At 35.5% G+C, this 18,445-nt stretch overlaps 1 protein-coding gene across 5 annotated transcripts in view; it reads right to left on the bottom strand.

The window, feature by feature from the left end:
• TTC39B (tetratricopeptide repeat domain 39B) overlaps positions 1-18,445 on the bottom strand; it is a gene marked incomplete at both ends in the record, with an annotated part of 106,217 nt that overhangs the window by 13,777 nt on the left and 73,995 nt on the right. For all 5 annotated transcript variants that reach the window (XM_084236590.1, XM_084236591.1, XM_084236592.1 and 2 more), the window contains 10 exons: positions 206-332; positions 2,658-2,749; positions 3,570-3,731; positions 5,083-5,142; positions 5,233-5,300; positions 5,867-5,975; positions 7,512-7,577; positions 8,666-8,771; positions 13,759-13,823; positions 16,482-16,549. In XM_084236590.1, the coding sequence (XP_084092716.1) occupies positions 206-332; positions 2,658-2,749; positions 3,570-3,731; positions 5,083-5,142; positions 5,233-5,300; positions 5,867-5,975; positions 7,512-7,577; positions 8,666-8,771; positions 13,759-13,823; positions 16,482-16,549 (923 nt within the window). The remainder of the gene's footprint in view (positions 1-205; positions 333-2,657; positions 2,750-3,569; positions 3,732-5,082; positions 5,143-5,232; positions 5,301-5,866; positions 5,976-7,511; positions 7,578-8,665; positions 8,772-13,758; positions 13,824-16,481; positions 16,550-18,445) is intronic.

Genomic DNA, 18,445 nt, shown 5'->3' with positions numbered 1-18,445 from the left:
ATGACTTTTATTATAATGCCTAGAACATATCAACTAGTCTAAAACATAACTATTATCATTTAATTATTGATAATTTCTTTATAAATGTTCACCTTACAAACACACTTACAATGGCTTTTGAGTGAACTACACTTCACAAGTTAGATGTGCTCCCTGTTGCTATGAATAGTCTTTTTTTTTCTAGAACACAAACAGTAAGGCATACCAGGGCAGGCAAGGTGAGTTTCACAGGTGCAGGTAAGGAGGCAGAGTAACGACGAGACTTCCTCACAGCAAACTTCTCAGTAGGGATCGATTTCCCAGCAATTCTCTGCTTCAAGCCATCTACCTGCCTGCAAAGAGGCCCACGGAAAGGTTAGTAGAACACAGACATTCTTTATGCCACACATCAACATCACCTGGAAACCTGTTCTAAATGCAAACTTTCAGACCCTAGCCCAAACCTCCTGAATTGGCAACTCTAGGACTAGATGCAGTGATCTGGATTGAATGAGGCTGCCAAGTGATTCTGATGCAAACTCAAGTTTAGGGACCACTTGAGTGGTCACATATTTCTAGCTAACTCATCGAATATTTTAATCTGTCAAACATGGCCCGGGAAATTTAGATATAAAACTGGTGATTTTCATAAATAAGCAAAAAAAGAGTCCAAAGTATTGACTTACATTGTAGATCCTCAGAGAGAAGGAAGAGGGTATAATAATGGCACATTTTCTGAGACCACATGCAAATGTGACAAAGATCTATAGAATAATACAGCTCAAAAGATAGCTGCCAGTTAATGTATAACTCAAGAAATCATTCCCAAGTATATATAGGTGATTTTAGAAATAGTCAGGTTTACAAACTTCCTCTCAAAAATTCTAAGGAATTTCAGTAGTGAAATCACAAATGCATAAAAATGAAAGCAGGAATGGAGAGACATGGTATTTCTGGAGCACTTTCTTATCTGTGATTTTGCAAATGGATCAAACAGGATCAAAAGAATTAAGGGAAATATCAGTTATAGCACTGAAGAAACAAATAAGATGAAACAGGAGAAGTAACCCAGTATAAGTCTGTGATCATTATTTTGGGTACAATTTGGGGATTTTAAACTGGGCATTCTGCTGAGGCAGAGAAATGTGAGGCAGTGAAATGTGAGGCAGGTCTTGAGGGAAGGGGTCAGCAGCCTGTGTTGAACATGAAACCATATCACCTAAAAATCAGTATCCCAATGTTCTTCTGGGAGACTCTCTTCATCCTGTCCCAACAGCTTAGATGGTATCATACAGCAAACCTCAACCTTTCTTATCCCTTAAGATTGGTTTCATGTTTCACAGAAATTATATTGATAAGGAGGAAATTTATTCTAAAGTCAAGAAAATCAAGGGCTATCTAAGGACAAACCTGCAAGCAAGCAGGCAGGCAGGATGGGCAGCAGGAAAGGCTGGGCAGGCCAGACGGGGCCAGGAGACTGGCAGCAACCAAATGTCACAGCCCCCAGCAAATCTTCGTGCTTTCTCGCCTCTCTGTCTGGCGTTTTCATCTTGTGGTCCCACCTCCGAGTGGTCCTCTTCGCTATGCTGCCACCTCTGCCTTTATCCCTCTCCTCTAGGCACTAGTGCCTGAATTTACACATGTGCAGGCCCATGCTCCCTGCCTGCACCCTGGTTTCCACAATCATAGGCAGTGCCCCATGCCCACGCCTCTCAGCCCTGGGCAGGAAGGTGGAAAAAGGCTGACACTTTATTTACCCCACAGGATTTTAAAAACTTCAGTGTATCTTAACATTCCATCAGTTGCTGGTTGTGTGAAATGAGGAAATGCATTTCACCAGTAAGAAGTGGCATTTATTATACCATGGTTTCTACTAATGTTAATCTAACAGGTAGTATACATTTTTCTTTAAGATCTTTTAAAAAGATAAAAATTGGTCCTGGTCCTACCTTCAATTTGTTCCAACAGTCTGAGGGCTTTGCTAAGACATGGGGTCACAGAATACAGTATTTCATTTAAAAGGTTTTGCCATCTATTATGTTTGAGGACTGTGGAAGGGATTCTCCATACCTTAACTTCCTCATTTCCAATGGTCATTGCCTCCTTTCTCTTATGACTATCCACCTCTACAGTTATATCTTAGAGCACTTCATCATCACAACTTTTCTATCTTAGAGCACAAATTCAAGCACACCACCCTTTTAACACCGTCACCTTCATTTTAACTTGGCTATTCTACTAAGATTCTGGTCCACTTGCTTTCCAAGTTTCTCCCAATCCAGCAGTCTCCTTATTCCCCCTCTCTGTAGACACTCCTGTTTAGAATGCCCTTTTCTTTACTTCTGCATGCTATGGCCTGTTTCCTAAACTCCCATTTCTATTGCCTACCTGCTGCACTCATCTGGCAAAAATCAGGCACTGAACGAAGCTCAGTGTCCATCTTCCCTGCACCTGCACTGAGAACAGACTGGTCTCATTATAAATTTGCCAGTACCAACTTCAGGTGGGACCATGTACTGCCTTTTATGCCCCCTACTCTGTTTCTCTCACCACCTCACTGTCCCACTTTCTGGAAATAATGATTTCAAGTACTCTCCACCCTGCCCTGATCTCCAGAGATATTTCTGTGCTCCTTTATACATTCGATATCTTTGGTATAGAAATAGCATTGTACTTACCTGAATAAAGTTATGATATTCTCTTTAGTGGATTCAACATCCTCCTCTGGAAGCATACTCAAAATTGCAGCTTTCAAGAACACATATGTTGCCTTGAGAACAAAAGAATAGCAGCTAGTTATAAAATATCCCTGGATAAATGACACTTCTATCTTGCAAATCAGGAAGGACCCACAAGTTTTCTAGATATAATATTTAAGAGGAATCAAAGAAATAATAACACTTTTCACTTAATTTTAACCATTTTCCTAGTGTACGAGTTTAGGCTACAGCATACATGTGTGAGAAAGTGGACAGGGTGAACAAGAGATCATTATCTCATCTACCAACTTCTCATAGATGATTCAGAAATCATTTTGATTATTATGAAAAAGTTTAGTCATCAGGGCATCAAAAGACTACAAAAAATTATCAGAACAATTGATATCTAATAACTTTTAAAGGTAAGTCAGAGGTAAAGCCTCTTTGTTGAAAAGAACTCTGAGTGAGACCATCCGGTCTCACTCATAGCAGGAATCTAGAAAACTTAAATAAGGGACCAGGAAAATGAATATAAGAAAGTGAAAATCAAAATCAACAAAAAACTATGAACCAGAGACACTTTTTGGGGGGTGGAGGGCGGGAGGGGAAGGATTGGGGTCAGAATGGGGTGTTTGCAATTGTATGGGGGAATATAAAAATAAAATTTAATATTTAAAAAAAAAAAAGAAAAGAACTCTGGATGCCTTTCAAAACACATAATGCTGAGGACAATGCTTATATGTAAACAGTAGACACTTAATGCATATATCTTCTTTTGATGGATCTCAGGTTGGGAAAACTGTGTTAATGTCATACTATGACCAAAAGTCTGAAATCATCCTGGCAAATTAATATTAAACAGATGACATTAATGAAAATACTACACCTTACCTTAGACCATTTACTCTCTTTGCAAAGCAGATCTGAATAGTAATACGCCTCCATCCAGTTTTGTTGGTATACATGAATCCACATCAGCTCCCAGTAACAGAGATGGTGAAACTGTTTCCACTCTTCTTGAGCTGAAATGCATTTTCGAAATGTCTCTTGTGCCTATAAGTCAATTGCATAAAGCTGATCATCCAGATATTAGACAAGGAGATAATAACCTAATGGAAAAATACATAAAACACTTTGTACAAAAAGAACAAAATCATCACTTGTTAAACCATTCAACATGATGATATGTTCCTTTCCTTACATGCCGTGATACAGTTAAGTTCTGCCCCTTCGTTTAACTTCACGAGGGGACTATGGAATTTTATAACATGGGAGTAGTGAAGTTACTTTCCAAGTTAAGAGATAAAATACAGAAGTCCCTTAAGTATAAAAACATACCTTAAAGTTAAAGGTGAAGGGCAGACCATGAGGATCTCTTACTATTTACATCATTAAAAAGGATTAAGCCTTATCATATTTTTTAAAAGCCTTAAAAAGACAATGGAAATATTGACAAAGATACAAACTGGCAAATCAGAGAAAAAGTGACAAATATGCATATGAAGAAATTTTTAAACTGGAAAATACTTATTTAAAAATTGGATTATTATTTCTCGGCCATAATATTTGCAAAAATAAAACAGAAAAATAATGCCCAGATGTGGCAAAGAGCATGAAAAATAAGTATTCTCTTGCAGAGTTTAAACTGGAATAATCTTAAGTTAGGAGGGCAATTTTTCAGAATTTATCAAAAGTATCTTTGACCCAGAAATCCTAGTTATCAGAATCTATCTTATATATAAATACAACCATTCACAAAATACAGCCATAATGTTTAAAACAGCATTGTTCATAGTAGCTATGTCTTATTAACAGAGAGTACCGTAGTAGTATATATGGTATATCTAACTCATGGATAATCAAAGGAGTACATACATATAAAAATTATGAGGGAGCTCTAGAGATACTTACCTAGAAAGAGATCCAAAATGTAAGTAAAAGAAAAAAAATCAGAAAAATACATGTTTGACCCCACTTATATAGAAGAAAGTTATGGGTATATTTATATGAAAGGTTCTTCACTCTTCACCAAGAGTATTAGGGAATGATTTCCTCTGATAAGGAATGCACATGTAGTACAATGGGCTTGTATCTTATGTAGGACTAGATTCTAATGTCATAGGTAATGCAGACATTGTCAATACTCTAAGTTTTTTAAAAAACCCTTATGTTGCCCACTTGTATTTTATATATTCTATCTTGAATTGTCTCATGTAGTTTATGTGTCATGAAGACTATATTGAATAATCTATTATGTAACAGAATGCATACACAAAATTAAACTTCGACATTTTAATTACATTTTTTCTTTCAGCATAGAGCTGAATTTACTTATGTTAAATGGCTGCAACTCCACCACATAGATAACACCCCTCTGCCCCATAATGCCCCCTAAGTTAATTACCTCTTCCACATTCCCTTTTAGCAGCTGTATCCGGGCGTGATAAAACAACATGAGTGAGCCCTGTGGAGAAAGGAAGAAAACAGAGTGGTCAACTGTTAATGCTGACTGACTGACTATGGTTGCAACATACACTTGAAATCGCAAGCATACATTTGGAAACTGCTGGAGGAAGGGCGCAAGGAGATTCTCTGCTTCCACAACATTCACTTCTCCTGTACCTAGAAGTCAAAGGAAAAGCCTCAGTCTTCATGAAACATGGTAGGTATTTGCAGCTACTTCTCTAAATTTCATTAACATATATCAAAGACCCCTTCATGGAAAAGATGAAAATTATTATTTTATCATTTTTACATTTGGGGAATAAAATAAACACAAGTTCCATGACTTTCATTTTAAAAAGCCTAAAACTAAGTCTAAGAACAGGGTTGGTTGGTATAGATCCGTAAGTGGAATCTGTGGTCTTAAAACAGTATTAACTTATTTCAATCAAAATTTTCTTTTTCTATGAGAAAAGAAATTTAATATGAATATGCTAAAGTAGATCACCATAAACAAGCTTTATAAAAATATTTTAGCTTAGAACAGATTTTAAAATATTCAATGAAAGAAACCCTCCACCTCTGCTATCAAATGTTGTTATGACAAATGTCACTTTCATCTTTATTCAAAAAATAAAAAGTAAACAGATATATACTAGGTGCTCATACTGAGTCTTCTAAACTCTTATTTACTCAGATAAAAGGCAGTCAATTTTAAAAGACATAAAAAGCAATGCAGTCCTTACCAAGTATTAGGGAGATATAAGTATGAAAAGCTAGTATAGTTAAGCAGCACAGTGGAGACCGCATGCTCATTCCTGATGCACCTTCCTGTAACTGCAGGAGGCCCAGTTCCTATGGGAATTAAAAGAATTTTAGAATGAGCAGAGCACGATCAACAAATCATACTCAGACACTTTACAACGCCAGTTCACAGAGCTCCATCCCCCATGGAGAAGGGATATATTTTTCAATAGCTTACTTATAACACCTCATTAGAAACAAACTTTACACTTTAAATTAACATTGATCTCATAAATTCCCTTATCAAGTGATTCTAGGGAGAGAAAAAGGCAATGCTTGTTTCATAAAAATTGTGTATGTCTCTGATAAAAAATGTCAATTTATTAAAACAAGGGACTATGGTGGATATGAAAAAATACAGTTCTATGTTTTCAAAGATATTTCCATTAGAGAAATTATAATCACACAGTTTCTTTAGAATACGTAAGTGTCATAAAAAAGATAAATAAAAGATTCTGAGTGTTGGGAGGACTTGGGTTTCACTGGGAGAGGATAAGTGAAATCTTTGTGGAATAGATGACATTTATCTCAAACCTGGTGGTTGGAGATGTTGTTTGGGAGGATGCTGGCTGGGAAGGACATCTAAAAAAACACCAGCAAAGGCACAAAAACAGAAAAGCACAGGGAAGGCCTGTGTGGGGTAATTCCCCGGTTCAGTGGGGTCTGGGGGTCTGTGAGAGAAGGGAAATATGGGTAATAAGGCTGGAAACACTGGCAAGAATCAAGTTATGGAGCCCTGGAGTTCATGCTATAGTTTGGACTTTTATTCAGGAGGAAATTCAGAACCACTGAAGGAATAAAATGGAAGGTGAAAGGTCGAGGAGACGGGTCACCATGAAATGCAGAATCTGAATCGATAGATTATTAAGATAGCATCATAAATACATTATAGCTTATGAGAAACTCAGAGGGTAGCATAAACAGAGGTAAAATTAAGTACTTCTTGTACTTATTCTCAGACATTTCCCAAAGCCTGCTCTCTTGACTAATAGGGATAGCTTTTACAGTAAGGCGACCCTATAAAAAGCATATTGAGTGTTATCATTAATAAATGTTATATACTACAAAAACCACAACACAGAAATACAATGAATAAAACTCATGGAAAACAAATTTCCAGGCTTTATAGTGTAAAACGAAGGGGTTTAAAAGAAAACCCAAAATACTGCAATAATATTTGATCCATGAAAATCATAAAATGTTGGACATGGAAATCTAACCTAATTTGATGGTTTCACAGAGCATTCTGAGGTAGCAAAAAAATGATAAGGAAGCATATTTTAGTCACACAAGAGTAATAAAGATCTAGCAAGCAGCAATATTACAAAACATAGTTTTTAAAAAAAAAAAAAAAAAACAAAACATAGTTTTTAATCCCAGAGTTTAGGTAACAAAATACTTTCAATAGAAAAACCATCTCTAGTTCCTGAAAAATGTGATCAAAGATCAAAAGTTCTTTATTATACTGCAAAGAAGATTGTCAAGAATTGTCATGCTAGTTATTGGAACATTTTCCATTACCAACATATTCAATAATTGTTAATAAATAACTTCCCTGTCAAAATTAAGATAAAATTAAATTTGTACCCTATTTCCAGAAAATCCTATAAATTCTAGTAGCCTGATAATCCGTGCTGGTAAAAGAGACAGCATCTGTAAAAGGAAAAAAAAAACACACAAGAGTACTGATTTATTAATATATCTATCTATAGATAAATGGTCTACACCAAACAATTTAAAATTTCACTTTCAAACAGTTCATGGGTGTCTTGGTGGCAGTATTTTTTTAAATATTTACTTCTATATATATATTTTACAGCATTGTTCATTTCAGTACAATGTATGTTTGTATGCGTTCTCCTCTCAGGTGTATTCCCATAAAATTACTGCCTGAGAGGAGAAATCAAACATTGTAAAAAATATGCAAATAAAAAAAAATTTCACTTTCAGTAACAGAAAAATTAGAACCAACCTTAAACTACTAGATATGTTGCAACCACTTGCTGTACATATTATACTCATTACTTATGAATTAATTTCATATAGCTAAGATAAAGAACCTTAAAAATAAATATTAAAAAAAGGTCTTTTCGGCATGCTCTAAAATATTTGTTCCTTTTATGTGGAGTGAGGAAGTGCTGGGAAGGCAACACTTCAGGAGATGCCGGCTCTATGCATGTCTGACAAAATGATGAAAGGAAATCCTGTGTTTTTTAAAATATCTTATGATTTAAGTCATCAGAGAATACAAAGAGAGCAAGCAAATAAGCTAACAAAATGAAACAAAAACAAACTAAGACACAGAGAAGAGATGGGTAGGTTAACAGTGGAGAAGGGGTTTGGGGTGTGGCTGAAGTGGGTAAATGGGATCAAAACTACACTTTTGGTGGTGATTATTATATAGTGTATACAAATGTCAAAGTATATGGAATAGCAATAATATTTTTGTTGTGGAAATGGAACTGGATCCCAAGCTCTGTGTTATCCAGAACATTACCATCCATGGACAGTGCTACGACACCCGACTGTACTACAAACTAGTCTGAGCATGTGCAGAACTTCACAGTGTGTGCTGAGGACAGCCCTAGTGGATCACAACACAGGAAAGCTGACCCCACTCTAATTCCTTGTTAGTCAAACCCGGGCAGAGGGTCAAATGCAGTACAGAAGGCACTTAGATTCTTCAAAACTTTAGGTTCTTTTAAAAAAAGATTCTGGTAGCTTTATAATTTTCTACTTACCAAATTAAAGGCCCCTATTCCAAGCTTGACACCCCCTTCAAATTCATAGAAAAACTGTTGTTCAACTTTTTTGTTCTGAATTACATTCAGGATAGAAAGACATTCTCTGGATAGGGGAAAAAAGTTAAAGCACAAATTTACCATGACTGAAAATGAATGCTGCCCAATTTCACAGTTATACCTTATAAAATAAATGTCATTAGCCAAAATACGACAGAATTTTTAAATGGATGATGCTGGGGTGAGTTTATTCCTGAGGTTACTGAGCAATATAATCATTAATAAAATATGATGTACCTGTTACTACACTGTTTATCAAGACAAGTCTTTCTGGGCTTAAATTAAGAGAGTTCAAACATCACTAAACACAACTCAGGAGCCACAGGATGGCAACCTTGGGGCTTCACTGCAGCAGTTTACAAGAGGCTTCCTGGAAGAGCTCAGCTCCTCAGCTACTGTGTACACTGCAGAGACTCTATTTTCTACATGCTGATAATAGATGAGTATTACAAAATTTTCAAATAATGTGAAGAACACATAAGTATCCCTACAAAACTACCCCCAGAGAGATGGTCACAGTTGATAGCCTGGTGCATAAATTCTTAGGTGATTTTATACTTTTCTAAGATTACAATCCTTGAGCATACACAAATGGGATCATATAGTAAGCATTGTTCTGTAAGTGATGATGACAATTTTCCATGAAAGCTACCTTATTCATTTATGAGTGCATATTACTCCATTCTGTGGAATAATTTATTTACCCACATTTCTTTTGTTAAATATTTGTTTCCAAATCTTCCATATTATAAGCAATTCTGCTAGGGTGTTTTGTACATTTGTGAAGTATGTTTTTCACACCAAATACTACAGTTATACAGAGATGTGTCACTTAACAATAGGGATATGATGCATCATTAGGTGATTTTGTCATTGTGTGAATGTCATAGAGTGCAATTACAAAAACTGAGATGGTATAGCATACTATACACCTAGTCTATTGGGCCCAGTGTCATTTATCATTCACTGAAATGTCTTTAAGCAACACATGACTGTAGTTACACTATCCTAACTGTCCTTAAATTAAATTCTTAAAACAGGACTTCTGAGATTAAAGGTGATACTCATTCTAAATCTTGATATGCACTGACCGACAGAACATCCTTCAGATAGAAAAAACTCTTTATCAGTTTAGACTCCCACCAACCTATGAGCTCGCTCTCACAGCCATTTGCCTGGAGTCATTTCTATTACAGTTCTATTTGTATTTTTTATTATGATATATTTTGCCATAATGAAATGTAATGTTTATTTGGTCAGGGCAATCTTTATGTTTCCTAGTTTTATGTCATCCTTTAAAAGGCTTCTGATGTAGACATCAGGTATCAACTGATATGATGAACTGAGAAGGGCACAACATCCATCACCCTTATGTTTTTCTTGTAGTGATGCAAAATCTCAATTTTTATCATGAAGAAACATTAGATAAGTACACATTGAGAGATGTTCTACAAAGTAACTGGCCTGTATTCTCCAAAAATGTCTCAGTCATGAAGGACAAAGACTGAGAGACTCTTACAGATTAATAGGCTAAGGAAACACAGCAATTAAATTCAACATCCAGGATCATAGGTCTGGGTTGGTGAGAACAACCGGGTTGACAAGAAAATTAGAGATGTATAAGTAACGTCAACAGTTACTAATTTCTGTTAATGTTAGTTTTCTTGATTTTAATATCTATATTATAGCTCTATAACATTTATGAATCCTAGTGAAAATATATAGGAAAATTCTTAGTAGAAATTTTGAAACCATTTCAATGTGAAAAATTTTTAAATAAAGAAACATTGAAAGACCTTAAAACTTTAGGGCTATCCTAAGCTTTGGAAACAACCCAAATGCCCAAAAATAGATGACTGGATCAAGAAGATGTGGTACATATACACCATGGGATATTACTCAGCATTCAAAAAAGATAAACACATGCAATTTGCAGCAACATGGATGGCGCTGGAAGGGATCATGCCCAGCGAAATAAGCCAGAAAGAAAAAGAAAAACACAGGATGGTCTCACTCATAGCAGGAATCTAGAAAACTTAAATAAGGAACCAGAAAAAAGAATAACTATAAGAAAGAAGATATCAAAATCAACAAACAACTATGAACCAGAGACACTCTATGGGGGGTGTGGGGTGGGGAAAGGAGAGATTGGGGTCAAAATAAGGGGGTTGTAATTGTATGGGGAATATAAAAATAACATTTAAATTAAAAAATAAAATAAAATTAAAATAAAATAAACTTTAGGGCTATAAAAATAATTTCCTTAAAAATACTTTATGTTTTATTAGTATTCTTTAAACAATATTTTAATTTGAATCTATGTTATTTATTTTTGTATAGTCTATTTTTCCAAAATGAAGAGACAACTTTCCCAAAACAATTAAAGTACCCATCTTTCTCTGCTGATTTGAAAGGGATCTATCTATATATAGGAATTTAGTATATTTTGAATTTCCAGGTAGATACTTGTGTGTGTACTTGTGTATGTGTGTGTGTGTGTGTGTGTGTGGTGTAAGCACATATGCATACACACAGATGTTTGGGTAAGCTGTCACACACTATTTCAAAACCTAAAGTTCCATTTCAATGATATATAGATATCTGCGCCATCACAAGAATATTTTAACTCAGTTTTTTAAGTTTTGGTAACTACAAAAGCAATCAATGCTTCCAGAATTTTTTATACCTTCCAAAATAACAATCTGAAAGGAAAACTAAATGAAATGTCAAGTTCCCCAAATCCCCACCTCCAGTCTCCTTTGAGATTTTGAATGGAATAAAATTACTATATTAAGCCAAATACATTCAACATGAGGTGCCTAGAGCTTATACAGAAAGCCACATTCTTATTGGTTTAAAAAGTCAGAGTACAGAGTTCAAGACTGCCAGAATGGTGATAAAGGGGTAAATTTCAGATACAGGAGAATCTCAGAGGAAGGAAACACCAAGTCTATGTTAAAACTCCAAATTGTTGGCTGACCTATGAACTATGTGAGTACCAGGAAGACTTCAGAGAAAAGCATTAATGAGACAAAATAATAAGCCTAGATTTCAGATGTTAACGACTGCTAGAGTAAGAGACTGAAGCTGAAGTCTAGTCAAGTTAAATGCTTCCCAGACCAAAAATCATCTCTCTTCTGAGAAAGATAATAGAATCCTGAGTCTCTACAATGAATCAATATATAGTATACAACTGAAAACTTACTGACATGAGAATAGAAAAAAGTGAATAAAGCAAATATAGCAATAGAAATTGACAAAAGGCCCAGATATTGAAATAATATCCAATCTGAGAAAAATAATCTTTTTTTCCAAATGCACAGCACCTTGCTGACCTACTAAATAAAATCAGACTAACTAACATGTAATGGGACTCCCAGAAGGAGAGGAGAAAGTGAGAATGTGCAGAAAAAGGTATTTAAAGAAATAATGCACACAAATTTCTTTAAGTTACACTTAAGTGCATCATAGTCAAACTGCTAGGGGCCAAAGATATGAAAAGTCTTCAAAGGAGCCACAAAAAGACACTTTACAGACAGGGTAACAATATTGCAAATAACAGCTGACTTCTGTTCTGAAACAATAGAAGCCAATTTTATTGGATTGATAGTTTTAAAAGAATGAAAGGAGAAGGGAAAAAAACCTTGTAACTCAGAATATTATACTAAGCAAAAATAACCTTCAAAAATAAAGATGTCTTCAGATAAATTAATACAAAATTGTTGAATGCAGATATGCACAGTGCAAAAAAAAATGCTAAAAGACAATTTTCAGTTTGTAAGTTTACAAGAAATGGAAAATATTAAAAATGATCAATATGAGTACACAGAAAAGACTATAACATACAATTGTTTAAAGCAAAAGTTTGACAGTTCATTGTGAGGTTTATAATATATGCCCCTGTGCTATCAATGGAATTACTTAAAATAGTATATAAGGTAATAGGTGGTAAATTAAACTATACTTTTGCCATCTTTTCATTTTATGTGTAATGGAACAACATTAACTGTAAGTTAATTGTTATAAGTTAAGGAGTATACTATAACCAATAGTACAACCATTTAAAAAAAATTAAAGAGACTTACAACTAAGAAAACAACAGAGGGATTACAATGGAATTTATGTGTGTGTACATACATCTATATGTATGTATGCACATAAAAATCTACTAATGTAAATGAAGACAGAAAAAGGCAAGAAAATAAATGAAGCAAAAAGGCAAAATAGTAGTCAAAAGTGGAAACATACCAATTGTCACACTGAAAAAAAAAGCAAGACCCAAGTATGCACATCAACAAGAAATGCAACTTAAATTAAAAAACAAAGATAGGTTTCAAGTAAAAGAATATATACCATGCAGACACTAATTTAAAAAAAACATGAGTAACTGTCATAATGTAAACAAAACAGATTTCAAGACAGAAAAGCTATAAGGAATTAAGTAGGGACACTTCAAAATGATAAAAAGAGCAATTCACTAGAAAAATTAAAAAAAAGAGCTTTAAGTATACCTAAATTTAATAATAGAGGTTCTAAATATGTCAAACAAACACTGATAGAATTAACAGGACAAATGATGACTCCAGAATCAAAGCTAGAGATTTTTGACACTGCAGTAAATGATAGGATAATTAGAAAAAATTAGTATGGATATAGAAATCATGAGCTCCACTCTGGTCCACCTTAATTAAATATTTGAATCACTATAGAAAATTCTATTTTGCATTGCTACTTTAGAGTCTCAACCAAAACATACCTGTCATTTTAAATATACAAATTATTTTTAGGAGAGAGAAATAATAATTATCTAATCTGAAATTATGTAAGCAGCTTTCAATTATTTTTTCAAAATTGTATTGAAATACAATTTTGTCATAAGGCATTGAATACAGACTCAGTATGGCAAAAATCAAGTGCATTTTTACCAACACCGAGTTTTTTAAAAAGTAGTCTTACTTAATGAGAATTTCAAAGTACAAAGTGGCACGTTGTACCAGAATCATTTAAACACTACATCTTAATTTTTAACTTACTTATATATTTGGTAACTTGTTCTAATTTTGAGTCCACCTTTGATGAAGTTGATCATATTTTCATCCTAAAAACAATACAATTGAATAATTAGATCATTTAGCAGAAGACTCTTAAACTATCCCCACAGCTATGTATTTGTATGGTTAGAACCAAACACTCCCTTTTGATGACATAATTTTTAAATTAAAATAATATTTTTTTTACATATGAGAGGTTTTTATGTAATTTTTCTTCCAAGTTTAATGTCAACAAAAAAGAAAGTTTTTTAAAGTTTTATAAACTTTAAGGAAGTAATTAAAGGAGTAATCCTCACCAATTATGGGGCCATGTAGGTTAGTCCAAACCTATTTTAATCAATATCATCTTTTAGTGAGCTATTTTCTTCTGGAGTCAATAGAATCCAAAATGACTGATTTAAGGATGTGCTCTAAGGTCAAATTTTCCTGTCTAACTCCACTAAATGGGTTATAGTTCTTCTTTTGCAGGTTACTTTATCAGGCAAAGTCTAATGAACATTGTGAATTTCATTTATGTTTATTTCCAGACCAGAAATAATTCAGATTCTAAACTTTTCACTGATATGCAATTTTGGCTTTGGGGGGAAATATTTCACTTCTCTTTGCCTGCTGGTCATGAACCAAAAAATTGAAGCAGTAGGTCTAGATGACTATGATTTTCCGGGTCAATATTCTAGAATTCCAAAAGGATCTCTTAATAAATTACATCAAATAACTGCTTGAAGGAAGTTGCTCTAAAACAAAGTGCTAATGGAGATGGCTGCATGTTTCACAATTCCATAAAAGTTTTTCTGCTCTATTAGTATCAGAAACATGCATCCCTCCAAAGCAAAAGAAAAGCTAATCTTAATTTGAAATTTTCATCAATTATTTAATGAGTTAACATTTGAATTAGTATAAGAATTAATTAATACAAAATAAGCAAAGTAAATGCTTAATCTTCTTATTTTAAGGAAACTTAAGATCACATAAGTTCCAATACTGACCACGAATTTATTAAATTAAATTAAAATCTACCTCAAATAAAAATTTTTCATTTCATAATTCACCAAACATTTACTGAATGCCTATTTTATACCAGGCACCTGAAAGCAAAATCAGACAGAAGCAATACACTGTGCTAAGAGTTGGAAACATGCACACAAATGGAGACATGCACAGGATGTCATGAAAGCACAAAGGGGTAAAAGGTGGGGCATGGAGAGGTCTACAAAAACCTCCTGGAAGCATCAGTGCTAAAAGCACCAAAAAATGATTAGGAAGTGGTTAGATTAAAGGGGGCAAAGCAGATGTGAAGCTTGCAAGCAAAGGAGAACTCTAATGGAAAGGCAGGGAAGCTCTAAAGATCGTGTGTACTTGACCATCTGTGTTTATGTAACTCAGCACCGCTGCAGAATCTGCTGCAAAGAAGGGAATGAATAAGGAGTAAGAAAGCAGTCTCTACCCATGCCACTCAAGTATGCAACATACATGCCAGTAGCATCTGAGGACATTGCTAAGAGGGGAGTAGGCCACTATGGGAGGGGGAGCAGATACCAGTTTAGTTTGAAAAGACCTCCCCTATTTCAGACATTCTCATACAGAACAAATGTCAATGACAGCTACTAAATGCTGAAGCAGAGAAATGACATAAGGCGAGATTTTTCATCTTTGAGAGGGTGCTCAATTTTACAATAAAGGATGAGCTTTGAGGTAAGAGAAATGAGAGGGAGGGTCATTAGATTGCTGTGCAGTCTAGGGAAGACTGGATGAGCACTGCCACAGAACAACCATGGTCAGAACAGAGAGGAAGAGCTACGGTGGCTGCTTTAAAAGATTAAATCAAATAAATAAAGGCACGACCATGAAACAGAATATGGAGGCAGGAGGGTATTTAATTGCAAATCCCCAATTATAAAATAAGCCATCAAATCCCAGATTTGACTGTCAAGTGTTCATTTGGAAAACACGTCAGAAAAAGAGTAGGGCCTCCATGATTAGCATGGTGTTTACTGAGGCAACAAGAATACTGTTTCCAGTCAGTGCTGGTAACATGCAGAGTTTTAGGAAACATGGTCACAGATTAGATTTGTTCAGTTTTACTAAACCAGAATCCAAACTAAGAAGTCAATCTCTAGAAAAAGAGAAAAGCAACTCTCAACACAATGTAAAACATTGGAATTGAAGGAGATTTTCCACTTTACAGTTGAGTTTCTACCCATTTATAGTCTCATCACTGGGCAACCACGATGACAAAATGCATGTTTTTAGCAGCACCAGCAGATACAATGACAGGCAAAATGCTGTTGTAACAGTTCCTAGAGGTGATATTAAATGCCCATAAAGAAAGGACTGATTGTTTTGTTTACTGACTTTTAAAACTGCTCTTCCAAAGGAAGAAATAAAAGCAAGAAATGGGGAATGAGAATAGAAAGAGGGGGAAAATAAAAACTTAAGTATACATGAAAAGTTTGGCTTTCTATCCATGCATAACTGAGCTTTGCTATTGCATCTGGTGGGAGATTGGAGTGGCCAGGGATTAAGGAACTTCCTCTGCCAGGCACTCCATTAGCAAATATAAGAGGGATATCAGAACAGCAAATATCTTTCATTGCAACTCTTAAAGTCCAAAGAACTGAGGCACTGACATAGCATGAGCCACATTTTTTCTCTATCTACTGACATGTTTCCCCAGCAATACCGATTCTAAGCCAGACGTTCATTACCTGAACAAACGTGAGTGCTGCTTTCTGTAGGAGACACTCGGCATAACAGATTTCAGCATGCATTTCCTCTATTAAAAACAAATAAGAATACATTAGGAAAAATCCCATGTCCCAGTAACTGCTCTGAGATGTTCAGAAAAGACTAAATGAGTCCAAGAGGGACAAAAATCTAGATTGCTCTGGTGCTTCCATAAAAGTGACCGAGGATCTCAGCTCTTGGTCCCTCAACAAGACATTCCCAGAATGTGGGAAAATGGTTCAGGGAAGTCAGCTTTGGCCCCATTCTATAACTGCAAAGACTCAGGCATTAGGTGTCACAGACCCAAAATTAGCTCACAAAAGGAAACCAAAATTTAGACGCAATCTTTAAAAAATGAAACCACTTATTTTTTAACTTAATACCAAGCAATCTTAGCAGTCATAAAAATTGACAAAAACAACTTAACTTTATGAATCCTGGCTTCTAAAATATGAAGATATGTTAATCATGACAATGATGAGGCACATTATCAACATGGAGAGAGAGGAGCAGCTCTCTTAAGAGTTCTGCATGCCCACAGAGTCCTCACACACAGGAGACTCCATGTAAAAAGAGTCAGCATTAGTACTGATCAGGAGCCAGGCGCTCACAAAAGGGACTTTGCAAAGCTCTGTATATGCCACGGACATGTAGTACGTCCCAAAATACATGGCCTGTCTTTCTACTCAATCCACCATAGTTGCAGAGATTGAGGGGAAGAGAGAGCTCTGCATTTTTGCATAAATAAAATCAATAGCTTCCTGCTTTGTACATGGGAGGCAAATTGGTATTATATTTAAGCAAATATGCTTGGATTATTTATCAGCCTGGGTTGGAGACAAGGCTGCTCTTAAGGTCTCAAGCAAACTACCCTATCCCTCTCTCCTGACTTCTTCATCTGCAAAGACCAGCTAGTAATGTCTCTCCTTCATAGCTGAAGAATGAAGTGAGGGGCTGCATGTGCAGAGTAAGCACTCGATATGTTAGTTCCCATCATTCAATATGTTAGTTCCCAGCACTAAGGTCACTCTCATGTCATACTTTTTGGTAAAAGCTCAGAAAGTACATTTTTATGTCAAGTAAGTAACTGATAAATAGGATATTTCTGTGTTGTCAGGAATGCTGTTGAATCAAACTGGATAAGAATTAGTACTTTATTTCTTTCACTTACACAAACAGAACCCCCCCACCCAACACACACACACACACACCCCACTAGTTCTCATAAAATGATTCAACTCCCCATCATTCTCATTTTCCAAAGGTTGACTCTACGAAGACACAACTATGCAATTCCCGAGAACAGCCAAGCCCATAACAGGCCAACCTGAAGAGTTACGGCTCCTGCACATTCTGGCAGGAGCAACAGCCAAGACCTCAGTCCTTGAAAACACCTAACCTCAGAGTGTGTCTCTGGATTTTCTCAGTGTGTTCAAGAGGATCAAAAAGGATAACTTTTATCTTTACAGAGACACCTGAATATCCCCTTCTTTGTTCAATTTGTAAGAAAGTAGGAAATGTTAGCAATTATTCACTTTGAAAGCTTGCTCATTGCTGGCTTGGATCTGAGCCGAGGGAAGGACACTGCTGCTGGGAGAGGACCAGCATACGCAAAGGCACGGAGCTAGGAAAGCACAAAGCCCCTGCAGGCAAGCACAAGGTGTATAAGGAAAGCAGTGGGCATTTAGTCCTAAAGCAAGTTGGGGCTAAACTATGGACAGCCTTGAACATCAGAGTTGGGGCTTAATTCAGCAGGAAACAGCAAATCCTTGAAGATATCTGAGCAGAATAGTGGCTAGGTGGGGCTTCAGTTAAAGATGGACAAATCTATATGCAACAAATGGGCCATAAGGATGTCACAAGAAGGTAGAGATAAAAGGCAAGAAAATTTAAACTCTGTCTTCCATTTGTAAGTATTCTTCATGTTAAATCTCTTTCACTTCCT

Source organism: Talpa europaea, assembly GCF_964194135.1.
Source record: "Talpa europaea genome assembly, chromosome: 7".
NCBI lineage: Eukaryota > Metazoa > Chordata > Mammalia > Eulipotyphla > Talpidae > Talpa > Talpa europaea.
Note: the sequence above shows the minus strand (reverse complement) of the source record. Positions and strands in the feature narration are given on the sequence as shown.